General features: G+C 36.9%; 1 protein-coding gene across 1 annotated transcript in view; it reads right to left on the bottom strand.

The window, feature by feature from the left end:
- Nucleotides 1-18,402, bottom strand: part of rerg (RAS-like, estrogen-regulated, growth inhibitor) — a 33,033-nt gene extending 14,631 nt beyond the window's left edge. The window contains exons 1-2 of the mRNA XM_066724192.1: nt 18,131-18,402; nt 15,287-15,472 (exon numbers count right to left, since the gene is read on the bottom strand). Of these exons, the coding sequence (XP_066580289.1) occupies nt 15,287-15,347 (61 nt within the window). The 5' untranslated portion in view covers nt 15,348-15,472; nt 18,131-18,402. The remainder of the gene's footprint in view (nt 1-15,286; nt 15,473-18,130) is intronic.
- Nucleotides 18,403-23,187: the final 4,785 nt, after the last annotated feature.

Below are 23,187 nucleotides of genomic sequence, written 5' to 3' on the forward strand. Positions count from 1 at the left end.
CCAGACAATGTCTATTTAGAGAGAATACGTAAAATGAAAAAATAAACATTTTATTTTCAATACCAATCCTGGATGAAATGCAAAATATTGTATTTGTACATTTGATTTAATTAATCTGCTGGTCATACACATTACGATTAATGAAATTAAGCAATGCAAAATGAAATAGACTGATTGAAATTGCAAACATGCCTATTCATTAATCTGCCTACTGTTAAAAATAGCACAGTATTTCCAGTTGTAATTCTTCCCAGACAAGTATATAGACTACTCCTAATTTAATATTTTTTAAATTATCATACATACTAATTTTAATGTTGTTTATCAATAGTTTTTATAGAAACACTCAAAATGACATACTAAATGTCAAACAAAACCATTCCCGGTTATTAATTTCCCACTAATAATGTATGGAGCCAGACAGCTAAAGTAAGAGATTAAGGTTATTCGTAGCTTAACACAAAGAGGATTTTCCACTAATTTAAATCTGGTAATAGATGATCATAATCACAGAATGGTTTATTTTTTTTCTGAATAAATAGTCATGTTATATTTCTTTACTGTAATATGTTTTAAATCATGTCGCAGGTGATTCATGATGTTTTCAAAACATTTGGAAATGATGCTGGAAGGTTGGTGTTTGGTTGTGGCAGATGTCATGTTGCAATGTTTGTACAACGGTGTTTTGATTATGTCAAATATGTTGCTATGATACAGAAATGGAAGGGGCTCTTTTAATGTATGTTTTTATACATTTTATAGGAACGTTAATATTTTACATTTACACAAAATTCATTCTAAGTTTTCAATCTTTTCCTAAAGGAAACACATCTATAATAAATATCTGTAATGACCATCATATAATCAATCAATACTATTTACATTGTGTAAGACTGCTATACTTAAGTGGTGTTAACGTCTTTGCCTCAATGTCATTTCACAACACAATTTAGATCAGAAGTAAGCACTGGTTAGGAAACCAGACTTTCTCAATCTGTTAAAGAAACATACAATCCAATTATGCAGCATTTGTTCCCAGGTATTTCCACTGTCTACCAGGGTAATTCTACACCAATATAGAAGGAAAATTCATCCCCATTCCAACTAATTATGATTTCCATCGCATCTCTTCACCATACATCACCCCTTCCTTAGTCGGACTTGTCACTGAATGAGAAACCGAGGCAGGTGAAAGAGCATTCATCACAAAAAACATACCCAACACATACCAGGGCTAACAGCTTTCTATAAGGGCAAGTAGGAACAAAAGTGTGAAGTAAATATGTCAGAAAACCTTTTGTCTTTTCTTAATAATGTTTCTATTTGACATGGGAAACTGGTTAGGTTTAATCTTCAAAGGATTTCTGAGCCATTATGTACTTTATAATCAATAATTGTGACATGACTGTCAAGTATACTTACACTGTAACCTTACTGTATCCCTGCACCGGATTACCCCGTGCCTAGTACGTTACTTGAACACATTAATGGCACAGGGGTAAATAAAGTTGTAGTCAAATGTATTCATTTGCAACAATGTTATTCAGTGACAATGTTCATTAAATTATACTTCTTTATCAGTTTGTTCCACACTGACTCAGCCCACAGAAACCTGTAAAGACTTCAGTTCATTACACTGTCTAAATTTGGACTTCTTCTCACTTGATTTCTATGGAATAGCTGTCAAATTCTTTATTACAATAAAGCCCATGCTTCATTACAAGTATGCATTTTGCGATATCAGATCTTGTTTCTCGTTATCTTTCATCTTATAATAAAATCAGGTTCACGATTCAGATAAGCCAGGAGCTTGAAGTAAAATAAAGGTGGTGATATGATAGTTCATCTGCCAAAAAACTAATAAACGTGTGTTTGTCTCCTCCTGTTCACTTATCTGAAGGGCAGGGTGAAACTGGCACACTAATCTTTCTCATATCTTCAACACACAATGATAAGGTGTACTGTGGCAACCGTTCAAATACTATAACTGCAAAGCATTAAAGAGTAAAATCCTACTTAACAGTACAATTCTGCCTTTCATTAAAAGTAGAAACAGAACAAACGGCCTCTTATTCAATACAAACGAGATCTGAGACATAAAAGGCAGGCGCACACAATTTTATTTTACTCTGAATGTCCAGCGAAGATATTTCAAGATCAGCAGCCAATTATCTATGTGCATTCACATTTTTTCACACTCTTCCCTCTGCGTTGGTACCTCCAGCAGTCAATAGCTGAATAATTGAAGGAGAAAGCTATTGAGATCTTCTTGTTAATATTTTGCTAGATAAGTGCACTCTAACCACCGTGGCACGCTTAGTGTCTTATCAGTATTCACAATGCTACTGAATCCCAGCCCACATGAAAGACTGTGCTTCAGAGGAAACAGAAGTCAATATTCTGATCTCATCACTTCAACACAAGCCCCAGCCTGCCAGCTCTGTCCTCCCGGTGTCACCCCTGTGACATTTCGGCTCATCTCTGTGTGTTTCCCGTGTAAAATTGATTCACTGTCAATTCTAGCCAAAGGTGAAACCAAACTCCAGAGTGTACCGAGGGGATCGATACATCTTGGAGACAGACTCAAATCTAGGAACTAGGAATAGGATTGCATTTTTATGGAATGAGATACATTTCCAAGTAAGGCAAACGCACCGTACATATACTGCCCATAGTTTCTGATTGTGTTGTTTCATACAATTTAGTTTCTGGCACACATCCCTAATCAAGGACTGCAAAGATTGATGCTTTATACTTTGGTAACTACTATATTATACAGATAGATCATATGCTAGGCAGTCAAATTTGTCTAAATACTTTAAAAAACATAAAAAACATAAAAAGCATTAAAGTAAGATGTATAGAAAATGAAAATGCTGTATTCCAACTGTCATTGTAATTGGCAGAATGTTTATCCAAAGCAACGTGCAGAGATTTGAAGCTGAACTATGCATAAACAACTGTTGATGAAGGGTAACTTTATTTCAATACCCCTGTAACTTATGTAACTTATTCATGATAAAAAAATAAAAACATAAAGTGAGTCACAGCTAGAAATAAGAACGTTCTGCAAACAAGCTGATGTTGTTAACCATTGATCCACTAAGCTAAAGGGTACTATGTGTTTCAGTACCATACAGCTCTGTGTGAGCTTGCGAACAGCAAGGTGACAATGGGAGGCCATGAAAGCTATACCTCCCTTCTAAAGGAAGGCGGTGAAAGAAAGGAATGCCGGACGTACATGAGAACTGAAGTTAAAGAAAAGACAACTGTAAAAAAGGGGCAGGGGGTAGAATAATATTGACCTTATTACTACATTTGTTTTATTTTTTTTCCCACAACTGACATTAAGTGATTAAGTGATAAGAGAAGCTAAGAATAGTCTAGAATGCCTTTCACGTCTTGTCATTCAGATCGTCAGATTTCGAATATGTCCTCTTATTCAAGCAACCCTAATTCCACAACTCGCTGGTTCTCGTAAGACCCCAGGATATTGGATTCAATGATATGTACACTGCAAGCTGTTTCAAGTATTAAATACTTTCTGAGGAAAAGCTGAATGCTTGTATCATTAAATATATATTTTATAAGCATATATATATATATATATATATATATATAATATATATATATATCGTGTGTGTGGCCAACTTATTCTGCGGAACTAAGCTTTAAAAAGTGCCAATCTCAAGGTATGTCTTCATGTCGTTTTTTTTTATTATTATTAGCATTGGCACTCCAACCACAATAAGATATGAAACGATTGTGTCTATTGTTTAATTGGTGTTATACTAATGAAAATAACTGACAACATAGACCCAGAAAGCCTCTGGCACATTAATATCGAGGCTGGTGAAGGGCCTGGGGTGCTCACTGGCATATCAATATCAATAAAATACATTACATAACAACTAGTTCCCTGATGTATTACCCGAGCTAATCTTCAAGTTCACAGTTGTGCTATTAATCAACGGCAGCTACAGTTATGCAGCAACCTCGTACATAAATCATAAAGATGATGAATCAATACTCAGCTTGCCCAGGCCTGAGCTGCTGAGATTAAAACGGGAGAAAGGGGGAAGAAGACCAGCCAGGCATCGCTCATTGGGCATTGCTTTATCTCTCTCACATTACAGTATCAGCTGACAGTCGGTTGCCCTAACCATATCTCCAGCTGAACCCTTAAAAGCATTGTCAGTTTACTTGCATTACTTATGATTAAAAAAAATGGTCCTGCAGTTAAAAGAGAGCATCCTGATTACATTAGCCAGTAGCTATTTTCTGAGAGAGAGAGAGAGAGAGAGAGAGAGAGAGAGAGAGAGAGAGAGAGAGAGAGACCTGTGTCAGCACAGAAAGCCATGGAAGTTACCTAAATGATGTCCCTTCTCATTACTGTGAGAGGAAAACCGTTCACTAACAATCCTTGTGCAACATTACCAATGCCGCATATACAATTGACATTCACTTCAGACACATTTACTCATCTGTGTGAGAGTATATAATCTGCACACTAGAAACTTTAAAATGCTTTCAGGCCAAGGAGAAACATCATAATCAGCAGCATGAAACATCGGCCAATGGGAGCACGGCAATTTCCAAACCATCTCTTCGCAAGTCTGGGATGGGTTGAATGGGTTGCCATGGTGGCTTAGATGCAGAGCAAATTCTTTAACTGAGCACAATTACGACCTCCTTGCAATTATAGGAAACACCAATATCTCTAATATCAGTGGTAAAGATATTTTGTTTCTGCTCAGCACAGCACAGTTTCAAACTACTGAAACAAAAAACGGACTACAAAAACAATGAGCAAAGTACTGTTTCACAAAGAGATTTATACCAAGTTATTTCATACACAAATGTGATTTTAAATGGACTAATATCTTCATACTTCTGTGTGTAATTGGTGTTCACTCATAGGTGCGTGGTTGACAGCCCCCCCGCCCTGTATGTGTATGTTTGGTTCTCTGGTGGGTTGCTCTCTATTCTCCTTTTATCAAGTTAAACTCTGAGTCATTCATGCTAAATAATTCTCATGGTAAAAGATGTGTTCATACCCCAATGGCTGTGGACTATTACTATAGCAACTATTGCAGTAATGAAGTTTAAAAACACAAAAACATAGCAGATGTCTGTGCTCTGATATGCCAGTTTCACTGTTTTTCCTTGTTTGTTTGTGTGTATCGGTGTCTTGTTTCATTTATTTTTATTTTTCAGGGGGAGGTTTAGTCATTGGAATTTCTTGTTCTCAACATTTACATCTCTTGCTTTTATTGAAGGTTCTCAAGCGTAAGTGTATTTCTCTTGACCAATTGAGACGTTATTATAACTCAGTAATCTGGGTAATATTGCTCACTATAATTATGTTCATGTGACTGAACTGAAACCTACTGTACTTGTGTTGTTTTTTTTAAGGCAATGAATTTCCACTTTTTCTTTTTTTTTTCTAAAGTAAACTCAGTTTGTTAAGGTTTACAATGTTCTTTTAGTTGAGACAACAAGCCAGAGCGAAACGAAAACAATAACAAGACGTTAAATGCCAGTGCTTTTCCATCCCGAATCAGCAAACCAACAACGAGTTTTAAAGACACGCGATAAGTAATTCACTCTGATTCCAGGAAGACATAACATTTATGGAGTTGGAACCAGTGCAAGTGAGTAAAGAGACGGGATAAACGCTGACATCCACGAGGCCACCGATGTGTATGTGCACAGTGTATCATCTGCATTGGGAGGAAAACAACACAGATTAAGTTTATATATAACTTTCAAAGTACATACGTAAGGCTAACTTTAGAGTAGATTCAAAACCAATGCACCAGGCTGATAAACGTTTCTTACAAATCAATCAACAGCTCATGCAAGAACACACATACATATTTTTACACCTGCAATATAGATTGTTACCAAAGTTGAGAAATAAATATATTTTTTCTGAACCATTCAGTACAACACCTTTCCATACTCTGGATATTGTTAAATTACTTTTTCCCTAATATGCTGAAGTCAGCCAAGACTTTTTTTATATATACATAGCTAATGGACAAAAGTCAAAAAGAAGGCACTGCTTATTTGATTCATTTCCCCTCCTCTCAAATTTTTCTCAGGCAAGATTTAATGATCTGGCATCTTAACCCATTAGCCACAAGGACCAATGGAAAATAGCTCATTAATCTGGAGGAGAGTTCTGCCAAGGAGTCCCCAGTGACAATGTACTAAAACAGTACATTGCGTAACCCTCACCTTAGTAACTTGGACAACTGTTATGCTTTTTGACACGTTCCATGAATGGAAAGTCTCATGTGTCTTTAAAGAATTCTAGGAGAATGAGGAAATGCATTGCGATGTATATAAACTTTCGAGCAAGTCAACCTGGAAGGTATGCACAAAGCCAAGTAAAAGGACTCTGTCAAGCTCTGAAACAAGGTCACAAGTTGAAATTAAGAGGAGGAACATTCAGGACTGAAAATAGGCATAGTGTTATACACATATTTGGAACAAAACTCATCCAAGTAGCTGAAGCTAATTCTCTTAATGTAATTCAAGTAATTCCTGGATGAGATTCTGAGACTTGATTAGTTACTGGAAACCACGCCAACAAGATGGGCCAAGTGGCTTCCTGTTGTTTGCAATATTTCTTAGTTTTTTTGTTGTTGTACCATTTTAAAACATCACTCCCACCATCATCATTAAAAATATTATTAGAATGCTGTTAGCAAAGTACATACATTGTCGGCTATCTTGAAGTAATCATAAAATAAAATCAATGTGTGTGTAATGTACATATTATAATGTGTCGAGGAGAGTATTATTTGTTCAAGAAAGTTAGATGTTAAAATTCCGTCAGCTCAGCTGGCACTGATTCAGTTAAAGGTATATATCCTCTTACTTGGATTCTCTTTTAGAAGCCCTGAATGGTTTGAATATGTGTAAAATGAGCTTCATTGTATTGTTCCTAGTGCAAATGTGTGTAGATTGCACATACGGAGAAGAAAACAGTTCAGAATGAGTAGTTATAGAGGTAGAGGTATAGAGTTCTGCCCCTCTAGGGAAATTAAAATGGGACATCTCTGAGTTTATTATTTCACTTAGATCTAAAGCTAGTGACACCAATGATAACAGCAAAGCCCCATTGTACTGCAGGTCAGGTGTCTTGAGTTCCCAGCAGTAGACTAAATGCCTTACTTACTTTTCACTTTGCACTGTTTGCTGTATTTCAGGAGACTCAGTCTTGTGTGCTGCTGAAAGCCTACTTAGACTCACTGCAGTTACTGAGGCTTTCAGTCACATCACTGACCCATGGTTTGCAATATAATGGACACACCAGGGATGGGATTAAATCAAAATTTTGACCCTCCCACTAATAGGAAACTACAGAACTGTACTCAGTTGCAACTTAATTATTAGTAAAATGCCACTTTCTTCTATTCATAAATGTAACCACTATGATGTACAGGTTTTCAGTATTCTATTAGCGGATGGGTCAAAGTTTTTATTTAATCCGGCCCCAGATCTCAGTATTGACACCAGTTAAAAGATGGCACTGAAAAGTGTAATTCTTATTCTAGAAGTCTAATCCATACAAAACCATACAGTTTTATTTTAATAAATCCAATCACCTATGGATGTAAAGTCAGATGTCTGAATTTCCATTTAAAGTAAAGATGTTTAAAAGATTGAGTATTTTTTCATTCCTGCTGTAAAGAAGACTTGGTGCCTACAATTTGAGACAGGTAAATATTTCAAGATGTCTATAAGCTGGAGAAACCTAAGGACAGGGAAATAATTATGAAGGGTCAACAAACATAAATCCCACAGCAATTAGATTATTCACGTCATTTTTTGTAATGAAAGGACGTTTTTGTAGATATCTATTTTTGCCTTCCCATTAAAAAAGATGATTCACATCTCTCAATTCAGATTGAATACACTGTTCCAAAACAAACTCTGAAGCAATGCAGCCGGAGAGAAAATAAAGGGAGAAATCAGATACAGCTCTTTTATTTTGAGTTCCTGCAATAAAACAAAATGTGTGGACCATATGGCAATTTGGTCGAAGGCCAATTGCTAGTGGGAATAAAGTGAGTTGGGGACTTTATCTAGTCATTGGACATGCCTGTCAGTCCTTGAATAGAGGTACTTTACAGAGTCTGTTTCAACCTAAAAGTGAAGTAAGCAGGCAGTTTATAAACGACTGCAAAAATCACATTTTTTTTCTTCTTTAGGGTTAAACAGTCCTGATTAAAGCACGTGGAACAACACTACCTTACCTCCTAAAGGCCATAACTTCTTCTAGGAGATTCTAGCCAGTTAACCTAGCATTTAGTTCTGACCTCAGGTCTAAAAAAAAACAGCCTAATAGACCTGTCATTAAATTTTGAGAGCTTTCTAATCCTCAGAGAGGGAGGATAATTAAACCGTGACTCATACGCTGGGGGAGAGGAAAGACTGAGAGGTCTGGCACACAGGTATGGAAGTGAACAGTACATTTCTAAAATTAAAACAATAAACCAAAAAAAAGGCTTTATTGTTTGTGATGTGTACTGATTCTTGAAACATATAACGCCCCCCCTCACTTCACACCAGTTTTCCCTCTTGAATGTTTTTTCCACCATGTTTCCATGTTTATGTCTCCTTCTATACAAACCCATTTATAACACCAATCCTGCTGACTGATCATTTCAATGCCTGTCGCAGATTTGAGGAAGGACTGTACCAGGAATAACCATGACTGAGATTTCAGCTCGGGTCGTCAGCACCACAAGTAAGCATATCAAAGAAGGGTCACATCTATTTACACATTGAGTATTATGTGTCTTTCTCATTTCATTAACAAGCTGCACCGAAGAAGATAAACAACTACAGATATAAAAGGTTCAGTTCCCTGGAGGCACATGCATGTATGACAATATTCAAGTGTGTCCCAAATGGTGATCGCTTCTAGGATGACAAGCCTAGCAAGGGTAGAAGTGGAATGTCCTGATGTTGCCAGAAATATAAGCTTGCTCACTCCATCCCAAATAAGAAAACCCTATCTTATCTCTTTCCAACTCCTCTTCAGTGATTTTAATTTAAACACACGTGTTTATAAGCTCCTGAAATACTATAGCCACCAAACGTTGCCTGTTTCACCTAATCTCTAAACAAACTAAATTCATTCCCTGCTAAATCTGCCCTTTAGATCTTTACTAATCTATCCCCCGCTCACATTATCTGACGTCATCTGCACAGCAGTCTCCTAATCTTTCCCTCATTACAGACCAAGAAAATCAATAAGAATAATTGCCAAGGTCATAATTACAAAAACTCCCGATAGATTTAGCAGATTTAAAATGATGCACTGTAGAATACGAAAAGAAACACTTTTAACAACAAATGATTATACGTCCGCATGAGCCAGCAGTCCTTAGCATCCCCTGACTGTTTTGTAGGCTTGTAAATAAGTTTGAGATTGTTTGTTTCTCTCTGATTGCTTTCGCATCCAGTATTTTAATCTAACCTGGACAGGACAGCTATATTAGGAAAGCTTTAGATGAAAAACACGATCTGTGTAAAACAAAGCGACTTCAGTTGCTGAAACAATTCACAAATATTATACCATATTGGCCAAAAAGATAAGAAATATATATTTACAAGAGAAAAAAAAGTGTTTTAAATAGTAGTCTTAAAGATAGCTTTTGAAAACCAGTCAGATGCTGTATAAGGATTTCTGACTAAGATGCAACAAGGGTGAAGGACAAATCCTACGTAGTATAAATACAGGCTGGCTAAATGCCTATGCTTGACACTCATAAATATGAATCAGTTAGGGCACTACATGTATTTAACGACATTATAGTATTGTAGAAAACAAATATTATCAACATCATCATCAGCCTATATCGATCCACTGCTGGATGAAGGCTCCCCAAGATACTTCCACTTGCTTTGATCTATAGCTTCTCTTTTCCAAGTCACGACTGCAAAGTTTATGATTTCATCTCCCCATCTTTAATGTTGTCTACTTCTAGGTCATTTTTTAATATCTTGGGATCCATTCAATAGCTTCCTTTCTCCATTTTTGATCTGTCCAGCCCATTGCCATTTTAACATTTTCACTCTTTCAGTGATGTCACATATTTTAGTTTGTTCTCATATACATTAATTTATTTTTCTAACTCTTATTGTTATTCCAAGCAGACATATTTCCATGCTTCTGTGTTGTCTGTAGTTTCTTGTATGATTTTAGTATTTAGCCATAAGTGAACACTGGTAGTATGCATTGATGAAATCATTTTATTTATAGGTAGATAGATTTTGCGACTAAATTCACAAATCTCTTCTTCCCAGTCAAGACCTCAAAAACACATTCCTACTACTGCTCATGAGATCAGATAACATAGTTTACATAGGAACACATACACAGGCCTCGGTCATTAAACACAGCAGCAAAAGTAATCTGAATTTAGGTCTCATAAAACTACATTTTTGTTTACCACAGATGCATTTAACATTTTTTTTCAATTTACGTCCTTTTGATCTGTAAACTCAAGTTTCACATTCTACAACTATGAAAAAAGTGAGATATGAATAACAAAACAGTTGTGTGAATTGTGAGAGGGATTACACTTCTTTCCCCATACTATACTAGAACATTTTCACCCTTTTACAGCAATGGTGTGTCAGTCAGTAACCTTTGTTCCCGTGCAGGTCTCTATAAAAAGAGCTATTTCACTTTCAGCGTCCTTCCCAGGTTCAATCTCTGAGAATGCAGGACAAAAAATAAATAGCTTGTCGCCAGAGTTTATATCACCTCGAGCCAATTTCATTAGACTCACAATAATAACTGCATTCAGGAAGCATTTGTCAAATCATGACTTATAAATTCATGTTACTTACGGGGATAAAAATAATATTTTCTGTGCAGCAAGGGAGAAAACATTCTGTCTATGGACCACAAGCAGAAACTGATCCCAGGCTTGCGATCACCACATTGAATAAAGACGTTGCCATTTTTCTGATGATAACTGGATAATAAATACCAAACATGGAGGGTTTGGAGAATTTATGTGAGAGCTATATGCTATGTATGTAAATTTAATGATATAAGTGCAATTTACAAAGTAATCGACAGACTGTTAACGTGTCAAATGTGTTCTTTCTGTCACATAATATAAAGAAACTTTAACAACGCAGCCACACACAAGAAATAGATGCAGTTCATGCTATTGGGGGCACCTGTGGTTTTCACAGTCAAGAGCAGATGGTCTCCTGTCACCCAATCTAGTGTCACAGTTATACTCAATTGGGTTCATATCAGCAGACCATGATACCTGTGATGTTCAATCAGCTTTTAATTTCAAGAAGTAAATGCAAGCCCCTGTAGGTGCCTACAGTTAGGAAATGCCATTTAAAAAAATATCCATATGTTTATACAGTGAGGGAAAAAAGTATTTGATCCCCTGCTGATTTTGTATGTTTGACCACTGACAAAGAAATGATCAGTCTATAATTTTAATGGTAGGTGTATTTTAACAGTGAGAGACAGAATAACAAACACAAAAATCCAGAAAAATGCATTTCAAAAAACGTATAAATTGATTTGCATGTTAATGAGGGAAATAAGTATTTGACCCCTTCGACTTAGTACTTGGTGGCAAAACCCTTGTTGGCAATCACAGAGGTCAGACGTTTCTTGTAGTTGGCCACCAGGTTTGCACACATCTCAGGAGGGATTTTGTCCCACTCCTCTTTGCAGATCCTCTCCAAGTCATTAAGGTTTCAAGGCTGACGTTTGGCAACTCGAACCTTCAGCTCCCTCCACAGATTTTCTATGGGATTAAGGTCTGGAGACTGGCTAGGCCACTCCAGGACCTTAATGTGCTTCTTCTTGAGCCACTCCTTTGTTGCCTTGGCTGTGTGTTTTGGGTCATTGTCATGCTGGAATACCCATCCACGACCCATTTTCAATGCCCTGGCTGAGGGAAGGAGGTTCTCACCCAAGATTTGACGGTACATGGCCCTGTCCATCGTCCCTTTGATGCGGTGCAGTTGTCCTGTCCCCTTAGCAGAAAAACACCCCCAAAGCATAATGTTTCCTCCTCCATGTTTGACGGTGGGGATGGTGTTCTTGGGGTCATTCCTCCTCCTCCAAACACGGCGAGTTGAGTTGATGCCAAAGAGCTCGATTTTGGTCTCATCTGACCACAACACTTTCACCCAGTTCTCCTCTGAATCATTCAGATGTTCATTGGCAAACTTCAGACAGGCCTGTACATGTGCTTTCTTGAGCAGGGGGACCTTGCAGGCGCTGCAGGATTTCAGTCCTTCACGGCGTAGTGTGTTACCAATTGTTTTCTTGGTGACTATGGTCCCAGCTGCCTTGAGATCATTAACAAGATCCTCCCGTGTAGTTCTGGGCTGATTCTTCGCCGTTCTCATGATCATTGAAATACTACATAGTAGTAATGTATAATAAAACAAAATGGTTAAAACCAAATGTCTTGGCATATTCTAGCTCATTAACGCATCCACTTTATATATTTTTCCATTAAGCATGAAATTAAGTCAAAAGTTTGAAAAAAAGATTCTCAGAGGGGTCACCAAATGTAATACTTGCTTGGACTAAGTAAGTACTTTTATTTATTTTTTGTAACAGTTTTGTGATTCAGGAACAAATCATTATATCCAATACTTTAAAGTCAACGATTAAACAAAGTAATGACTTTTCTTGACAGTTACTACAAATATGTTTGATGAAGGTTATTGCCTCCTTACAGCAGTTGTTAATATTGTCTCAAAAAGAGACATAATCCTGGTCTGGGTGCTTGTGTCACCAATATCTGCATTTGCTTATTTCAAGCTTTGTTGGCAGCGGAGGTTTATTCACACCATGACAGGTTATTTTCATTGGAAGTGAACATCTATTCACACCTTTTAGATGGACTCATTATGCCCCTAATGCCCTTTCTCAAATCCCAAATGCACAAGGCTTTCAGCATTAATTAAATCTCAGATTAAGAAAATTATGGCAACATTTGTTTAAAAGGCTTGGTATTAACGATTCTTAAGCTTGCCTTGTTACATTTTCATAATTTGATTTTGCATTTTCATATTTCCAGTCTTTCTTAGTTACTTGACTCTTTCTTAACTCTTGACTCTCCAGTTTAGCTCCGATGCGAGGTGCACCAGCCCTTATAATGCACTCTAAGTACTGGACCTGTTATTGAACCATACCAAAGCAAAAGTTTGACAGATTAATCTTTTTTTTGTATTTAATGTGAAGAAAATATCAAGCAGGTGGGCCAAAGTTTGAATTTGGTATGGACTTTATAATGTTTTGTGTACTTAACACATTTCAACCAATGTAAGTCACATGCAATGTTATTTCTGAAACAAAACAAAAATATAACACAAACTTAATGGGTCAGAGAAAACCATGAATGGTGTCTGAAAGGAGAACATTCAAAAATGCAAACCCCACCCTAGATCTTCTGTACAAAATATACACTACCGGTCAAAAGTTTTAGTACACCCCCATTTTTCCAGTTTTTATTGAAAATTAAGCAGTTCAAGTCCAGTGAATATCCTGAAATGGTACAATGGTACGCGGTAAACTGCCAGAGGTTAAAAAAAAAAAGTTTAGATTGCCAAAAACTGAAAGATAATGTACATTTCAGAATTATATGCTGTGTTACTACACCCTCTTAAGCATGATCTGGCAGTGTTACCCGCAGCTCCTGTGCATAGAAGTTACACTGTATTCCTACAATGCGCACATTGTTCGAAAGCTTATTCTCTTGGCTTCCAGCGCGTTTCATTCTCAAACACATCCGATTTACAGTTTCCGTGTCGCCCGCCGTCATTCAGAGCCCGGGGGGTAAACGCACAGTGTTCCTTCTACCAAAACGTGGATGGTCTTGTTTTGATCAGTAGACTGTCTGTAGATATGTCATATTTGTCAATATTGTCAATATTTTCTGAGATTTTGTATTCCTACTCAGACCAAGTATCCACCCACCACCCATTTCAGAAGGGGGGTATAAATATGGGGGGGTATGAAAACCAAATTTTTCACATCAGAGAAGGCTTCACATCATTAGAAAGCTGAAAGTCTCAGTTTTCATGGGATACCAAACACAACAGTGAAGAGTACACATGGGATTAAGGAGAAGCACACGGATTTGGTGCCCTTTTAATGCTACCAGAGGGGTTTGTCAACTTAAGGGGTTACATTGTGTTAAACAAATCCAATTGTTTATTTGTTCTATGCTTTAATTTCAGAGTACATTGAGACATTAAACTGAGTAAATTGCAATAAAAACTGGAAAAATGTAGGTGTTCTAAAACTTTTGTCTGGTAGTGTACCTATGGATTTTATGACTGAATTATGGTTAAAGCTAACTGTCAAGTGCTCAAAGCCAATAATAACATTTGAGAAGCAACATTTGCTAGTTATTATTTATGACCTGAAAGGCCTAAGAATAAAACATGACAGCTGAAATGCTACTGCTTAATGTGTCAGATACACATGGGAAAATTGACAGTTATTTTAAGGAAATATATGATGGTGTCCCTTTGCAGTAAACAGGTTAAGCAAATGCCATATTAACTGGAATCATTTTGAAACTGACATGGACTAGAGAGTGCGTGTGATACAGAAATAACTGTCAGGACGGGTTGTGTTTTAGTTCCAACCTAAAGTATAGACTAATTCCTTATCCAGTTTTAGTGTGTGTTTTTCATCTAACATGGTTCTTACATTTTCTGCCAGTCAGAAAGTCTAACAACTGACAGCTCCCTACACACATCATCATTCACTTCCCTGCAGCCTCACTTCTCATTCAGGAGAATTGAGAGCAAAATCAGGTGATTGAAGTCAACTGAAAGTCTTAAAATAAAGTAGTGATAAATTGTAACAAGCTGATTGCAAATCAGAAAACTGTTGACAATTTAGGTTGTTATACAATCAATTGTAACCATCAGCACAAGTTGCTTGTATAAGATGAGAGATTTTAATATTTTTTTTATGCTGTTGCTGATAGGAAACAAAAAATATTAGCCATCTACAAACAAACTTTGAGAAACACCAGTTTTTTACTTATATCAAAGAAAACTTGTTTATTCCTTAATATCTCTTGTGTTAATGCACTAGATTTAGATTTTACATTGTATATCCATTTTCTGATTACAGTAGAAATCTTGTGAATTGATTTGTGACTGCATCTAAATACATGTATCGCTAAAAACTATTGGAAAAACAAGAAGAGATCCAGTAAATAATGATTTTCATAAAGACAAAGCCTACCTGATTTCCCCACTCCAGCTCTGCCAAACACTGCCAGTTTTACCTCTGCACTTTTTGCCATGGCGAAGGAGAGTGGAATATGTAAATTGGGAAACCTGAGAGGAACTTTCACAAGGACAGCATTCACATCAGTCCTCCGTCTCCAAGTTCAGCATTTCTTTTAGAATTCAGTTTCTGGGTGATGTTCTGTAAATAAATAAAATAAATAAATAAATAAATAAATAAATAAATAAATGTATACATACATACACACACTGTAAAACAAAAATTACAATAACTTACTGGCAGCAGAGTTGCAAATAAGATAAGTGTGATCACTACAGTAACAGATGTTCCATGTGAAGTGTCATTTTATACATTTTACAGAAAATATGTGTGTACTAAAATTATTCCAGACCAGCAGCCAGATTGGTTGTTTTTTCTAATCATTTATGACACCTTCTCCCCCTGGCAGCACGGGCTGTGCCATAGTTTAGCTCAGTGTATCGTTTCATATTATCGAAGCCCATTTCACTGGAACATCTAGTGTTGGCACAATGGCAGGTGGCCAGGATTCAAACCTATAATCTTCAACATTATAAATGAGTGTCATACTCACTGAGCCACTGAAGCACCCCGTGGCACTAGGGGGAAATATGTATGTAGTTCATGATTTAGCAACCAGGACACAATTCTGAACAGGTGCCACAATGTCCACCATGTGTTCAGTGATAAATCAATATTATTTAAATGCCATTCAGCAAGCCCAGTAATTATTTCTGCACAAATATAATACACTAGCCAACAGCTATATGTAACTAAAGTGGTATGCTACAGGATTTACATGTAGCACAGCTGCTAAATGCTTATTTCCTTTACCAAAAAATGGGCATGCTTGACAACCCGGAAATTTTCAGTAACGTATTGTAAAAACGTATCATACTGTAAAGAATATAGTAATTTGGGTGAATTTACAGCAACATGTTACAGTGTGCATACATACCCTTCAATTGCATGTTATAATTCCTAGAGTATTTGTCAGAGGACTCTTCCTTTAATATAAAGCAAACCCACCACCCCAAACCAGTTTCATCCATTATGCAATTCCCAAGACGTACAATTATTGTGAGACTGGGCACTGGTGTCAACTACTTTTAGAAGGAAGGGACAAGCTGTCTGGGAAATCGAGAGTCTATAACTGCAATCAACCAGTTAACAATTTCAGGCAAACCAAGATGAACTGAGATGCCACCCAATGTGTGGCAGAGGGGGCTTTCGACCTCAACGTCCATCCATCCCTTGTCATGGGAGAGTACTATTGACTCAAGAGCTGCAGCAACACAGGCTGTGCATCTGAGTGGCCCTGGGAATTAAATAGCCTTTGCCTTGGCTCAGCAAACATCCCCACTGTCTCAATCAGTAGAGGATAACTGCCCAGCTGAGAGGGCCATGTGTGGCACAATGTCTGACAGCTTCTCTTTTTTAAGGGCTGTCTTCTGATCCCAGAGCAATTGCTTTAGCTAGCTCTTCCACTGAGTAGAAGTTTTGCAATCTGTAGCAGGGAGGACATTTCAGTTCTGTTGCTCTTACTGTTCTTTAAATTGCTCCTAATCTAGTTTTAGCGGTGATTGTGGACGCAATAGGAAAAACAAGGGAAGAACTAAACAAACAAAAAAGAACTATACTGAAGAAAAGTTGCAAATACTACACATGCAGGCAACCCTTCTTCCTGGCTTATCTAGAGGATAGCTCTCTCAGTAGTCCTGTCTCAATAGCAACCCAACCCAACCTAAAGACCGGACAAAATACAGTTTTTGGTCACATCAAGATACAATTTGTCAATCATTTCTGGATCAGTCAGTCTTACAAGCCAGTCTACAAAGTCCCTACAGTCAGGGTACCCCTATGTTAAAAGTGTATATTTTTTTCTCCCCATTCTACTAATTCAATATCTTATGTTTTCTTCTGAAGAAATACACTACAAGAGATTCATTACTTCAGAAACAAACCTATTCTAACAGTACCTTATTGTACATCTCATCCCTAAATTCACCCTTTCACAATCCTCATATAAGGATATGCTTTGAAAAAAAAAAGCGAATTATTTATTCATTAATTATGTAATGAATGTATTCGTGTAAACAGTCAGTTTAAAAATAGTATATAATGTTTCTTGCTTGCCCTGATATTTAAAAATATATCATAATCGTATAAAAATATAAAAATCATAATCGTCCGGCAGAATATTTATATATACTATATTATTTGTAATTCATTCTGGATTTACAACATCGTTTTTTTTTTTTTTTTTTTTTTTGGTTCTGTAAGTGTTCATATATCGGTGGAAATAGCGCACATGTATTCAGCCTATTTCTCAATCTAGCAAGTGTAATATACAATGTATGGGCTTAATAAGAAACAAATCAAGCTTAGGATAGGTAGAATATAAAACACCACTGAATGTACCCGACCGGATTAACCTAAAAGAACTGGATTATATGAAATAAAATAAAAAGCATCATTGCATGTTGGCTACTGTGACGTTTTCGTATCCCTTCACTGTTTATCATACCGCTTGCAACAGGTGTATATTTTATTAGCAGATGCTGGGTTGACAGGTATTGACAAGACACTCAAAACGGTTGAAATCAGCAGCACTCAGGACTGTGCAATGAACAGATGTGGGGTTTGCAATTGATACTAGTCAATCTCAGAGTTAACTAAACATGCATTTTGTATATATTGACAAAACGAACACGACTATCAGCACTAACATGGCATGAAGGCATGCAGCTATCACCATTCCTGTTAATAGATGGCGTTGTCCTGTGTGAAGTGTCCATAGATGTTAAATGGTTCACTCACCCAGATCGCCGGGGTTGTGGGGGAAGGAAACTATTCCTCGATTGCAGATCTGTTTTTTGGAAGGAGTATCACTAAAAGTTCACAGATGTCCTGCTGCTTTCTAACCCGGACAATGGTCTCTGCTGGTCCCACACAGACGCTCTCAGCTGGATGGTCCTCAGCAAAAGCAAGAGGCAGCCCATGCAGAGTGAAGGGCGCACCTCCGAGGACTGTCCTGAAGATTGACTGAACAGCAATACTAACTGGGGTTCTCCTGCGGAAGGTAGGTGCCAATACACGGACTGGAGCCACTGCTCAGACCGTGCAAAATTATGAGCCAGATGCAAAATATTTGTACTACAGATGTACGGGCTTGATATGCATGCATACCATTGCATCATCTAGCTGACAGTAGGTAAACGAGAGCCCTCTGCTGAAAGTCAAGTAGAATGCACTGCAAGAAAAGAAAAGGAATATAAGGTGGTGTAGATAATTGCATTTTCTATGCATTAGTTAATGAATGCATGCTTAGTAACACTTTCATACATGGTGGTGTGATTCCTCTTGAATGAATATATGAATACCCTAGGATTAAAACATCAATCCGTTTTCTTTATCACACGTTATCAATGGTCTAGATTGCAGTTATAAATCATGAAAGACTTGCCTGTGAAGTGATTCTGTTCATATCTTTACCACTTATCATCAAGTAGCAATATGATCTTAAAAGTGACCTCTCATATTGTAAGGGTGGTCTGGGTCACTTAATTATAATACATATCTTGTGTAATATTACTTATTTGTATCTCCTGATCTCTCGAAAGCTGAATGGGATTTTGATATGCATCTTAGTCAGACTTCCATGGCATCGCTGAGTAGAGAGGTTTCATTCAGAGCAGGACTCTTTCCTACATCTATTACCTATTATCCAACTTTATCTGTACACAATGTCTTCTTGTGAAAGGCTGAGTTTTGTCAAGCTCAGCATTGTGCAGCTATTACCATATTACAATATCACTGAATTAATGATGGCTTCTGTCAGGAGTCTTCTGGGCAGCTTCTGATGAACCCAGAAGGGTGTCAGTAACAGGGTTTTAAGAGCTCAAACATCTATCAGTTTGAGTGTGAGTAGCTCATTATGATTAATCTTGTATCAGACCTGCAAAATTGTCTTAGCTGCCAAAAGATAATGTGGGAGTCATATCTATAGTGTCTTCAAAAGTAATAAGACTGCATTTTGTTAATATATTTGGTTTTAAATGATTACAATATAGTGTTTCTCTGAATGATTATAATATATTGTTTCTCTGTTCTTTCAAGGAAGCACTGACATCATTGCTTATTGTTAGGGAAGAAACCAATTTAATTTTCAAAGTAAAGAACAGGTGTAAATAAAGATCCTTGCCTTATATTGACTACAGTATTTTACATTCTTAATCCCAAATCAATCTAAAATCAATCATAATGATAGAAAATATCCTCTTCTGTCTGTTTTTGGTGTTTGCAGTGACATAACTGCGGTGTGAAACGGGTGAACAGGAATGCCCTTTGTTAGGATGCAATAGGATATGTTATATAGGGAATCACCGGCGCAGCCAATAGCTGGAAAGCATTCGGAGCTGCAGCAGTGTTCTGTAGCGCAGCAGTTTCTTTTCCTCCCTGCTTTGTTTGGATTGCTGGGGCACTGCACATGCAATGCGTCAGAGATGATCATGAATGGGAGCACACTAAAAACATGGAGTGGAATTAGAGAAGTGGTGCAGTGTGAAACTACTTCATTTCCTGACTCACCCACCATGAAGCAAAGTAGATAGTGGCAGCAGAGAGGAGTCTGGTTTCATGGTGGCATAAAGGAAAGTGAAGTAGAAAGTGACAGACTGAGTCAACATGGATTTAAAATATATTTACATTCACCTTAATCACATTCAACCAATTAGTAACATATTGAATAGGGGCCATTTAATGGGAGTCAGAGATCATCTAGAATACTGTGGACAGTTCTGGGCTCCACACCTCAAAAGATATCGCTGCTCTAGAGGCAGTTCAGAGGAGAGCAACCAGACTTATTCCAGGTCTGAAGGGAATGTCCTACTGAGAGACTGAGGAACTGAACCTTTTCACTCTGGAACAGAGGAGACTACGTGGGGACTTGATTCAAGTCTTCAAAATCATGAAAGGCATCGACCACATCAAACCAGAGGAGCTTTTCCAGATCAGCAGGGACACACGCACCCGGGGACACAAATGGAAATTGGGCTTCAAGGCATTCAAGACAGAAAACAGGAGACACTTCTTCACACAGAGAGTCGTCACAATCTGAACAAACTCCCCAGCAATGTGGCTGAAGTGACAATTTGGGAACATTCAAAAATACACTGGATAGGATCCTTGGATCACTTAGTAATTAATGGACACCAAACGAGCACGATGGGTCGAATGGCCTCCTCTCACTTTCTTATGTTCTCATATTCTTGCCATGTTTACACACATGTGTTTTTCAAGGGATATGTCACACCTGCAGTTGTAAACTTAAGAAAACATTTTAATATTAGTGGATGATTTATTTTCATGCCGTGTGGCATCGTGGAAGCTCCTTAAACTCCACATAAACATTCAATTAACGTACAAGAGAAGGCTGTGTTATAATATAAATGACAGAACTGTTCTGTAAAAATACATAACAGGTGGTAACCTGACCCAGAGCTGTCTCCTCTCAGGAATCTATTGGGGTGAGAATTTTGAAAAGAACATAAGAGCAGCGCCTGGTACTGACAGACAGCAGGCTGAGCTGTTAACTCTAATGCCCTAACACTTTAAACCTGGCATGCTATTTTTTTAAATAATGCATGTAAGTGTAAGATTAAGCCCACATGCTGAAGGTCTCTTAATCATTGCTTGAGTGCTGGCAGCTTTGGATTTGCATTAGTGTTATTGTTGCATTTCTACTGTTAGGATGATTGAAGGTATGAGCAATAGTATATTTTGGAGTTGGCTTGGCTTGAGGTTCTGGCTGTTGTGAGGGCTAATACTTGTCAGCTAGCCAGAAGTCCAACCCTAACCAGCACTAATCTAAAGCTTTTTCAAATCCGACAATGGAATGGAAGTATAAACTAATTAGGTAATCTAACCCTAGACCAACACACACTGTAACCACTGTAATGTGATTCTAGTGCAAAACTGACATCAACCACTTTTAGGATTACGATTTGTTTAACCAAAAAGCCTATACTAGTACTTCCATTAGTGTTAGGGTTGCTATTTCTCTTATTAACTAAAAGGTGAGCAGAGGTGTTTTAAATACAAAATGTTTGGTATGTAATGAAACCCCTTCATGGTAAACAGAGGTGTCACCGTTGATAGCTGTCTAACTGTCTTCAGCTGTTACTTAATGGTTGCAAACATGAGCCATTAGATTAAAAAAGTCTGAAGAGTTTTAGTGACTGAATCCTGACCTTGAAAGATTCATCTGCTGTTTCCATTTGAACTGAATTAAAGCACCACCTTCAGACATCTTCAGACATTCATAAATATTTAAATTCCAACACACTATGACAGGAGAATATAGCTTCACACCACAATTTCTAGAATTCATAATCTTGTTCTAATTACTCAATTATAATAACTATAACATTCTTGTACTTCTCTGTATTTTTGCAATTTGTTTGCACTTATGTTGTAAGTCGCCCTGGATAAGGGTGTCTGCCAAGAAATAATAATAATAATAATAATAATAATAATAATAATAATAATAATAATAATAATTCTAAATTGGGAATAAATATAAGATGTATTCATCCTATTACCACCTTCAAGGCAATAACAAACAGTGCAGTATTTATAAAAGGGATTATACATCATGATGACACAGATCAGTATTTGAAACAATCCCTGATGTGTTAGCATATAAACATTTGTCACGTAAATCCATAAACTCTGTTCCCTGGGACAAACCTGTAATTCATATTATACAAGAATATTATTATTTTGCATTGTCAAAAATTCCCACCATATCTCTCCCTTTTTACATATTTTTATCTTTTAGTATGGAAAAATTAGATCAAAATGATTCTTATATATAGAGCTACAAGGAACACATAACAGTGCTCTGATTTGAAAATACATGCTGCATTTGTTCTTGCCTATTACTTTTTTATCTTCAGTGCTTTTAGTTATATTGTGAAGCATAAATCAAAGAATATATCTATTTTTGGACTAGACTGGGATTTTTCAGCCCTCATTCTGGATTAATTCTGTGTCAAAATGTTACTGCTGGTTGAAGCAATACTTGTTCTGATTGTTTGATTGGAAATATAGACAGGGTTGCTGAAAACTTAAAGAGCACATTTACTAAACACAAACAGATATACTAAAAATACTTAGATACGCTGTTGTACTAAAATATATATATATATATATATATATATATATATATATATATATATTATATTTTTCTTGTTAAACTCCTGATTACATAGGGACCTACCAGTTCATTCATGCACATTCCTACTCTATTTTACATATGATATCAAGTCTAGAGTCTCCCACTGCCCTATACTGAATCTTTTTTAAGTTAATACGCATTCAGGGAGCCAGATTATTCATTGTCATAGTGATAATGATAATGACACCTTCTGTATTAAATCTGAATTTTCATTTCGGTTATCATTCTGTGCCATTGCATTGCAGTTATACCATGCTGAATCCAATAGAATGCCCTGCTCTTTTATTCTTATCAATGTGAAATATTGTAAGTAGGTTTAAGCTTGTTTAAGATCTCCTCTCTGGTTCTTGATACAGCTGAAATGAAAGATAGCTCTAAAATTAGAAATCCTAGGGCAAACCCTAAATCCAAGCATCAACGGTTTCATCCCAACTGTGCTGGTTGCCAGTCACATGAAGACTGGATTAAATATTTTACTTTCTTACAGATGGTATTAACAATATCAGACCTTCTAATTTTACAGATAGTGGAAATCCCTGTTCAATGTTTACAAGAGTACAATATATTCAATAAACAATCCTATAAAATTACATGTTTTATAATAAAGCCTATATATAACAGAAGAGCATATGTAATG

This window comes from Amia ocellicauda, chromosome 15, assembly GCF_036373705.1.
Source record: "Amia ocellicauda isolate fAmiCal2 chromosome 15, fAmiCal2.hap1, whole genome shotgun sequence".
NCBI lineage: Eukaryota > Metazoa > Chordata > Actinopteri > Amiiformes > Amiidae > Amia > Amia ocellicauda.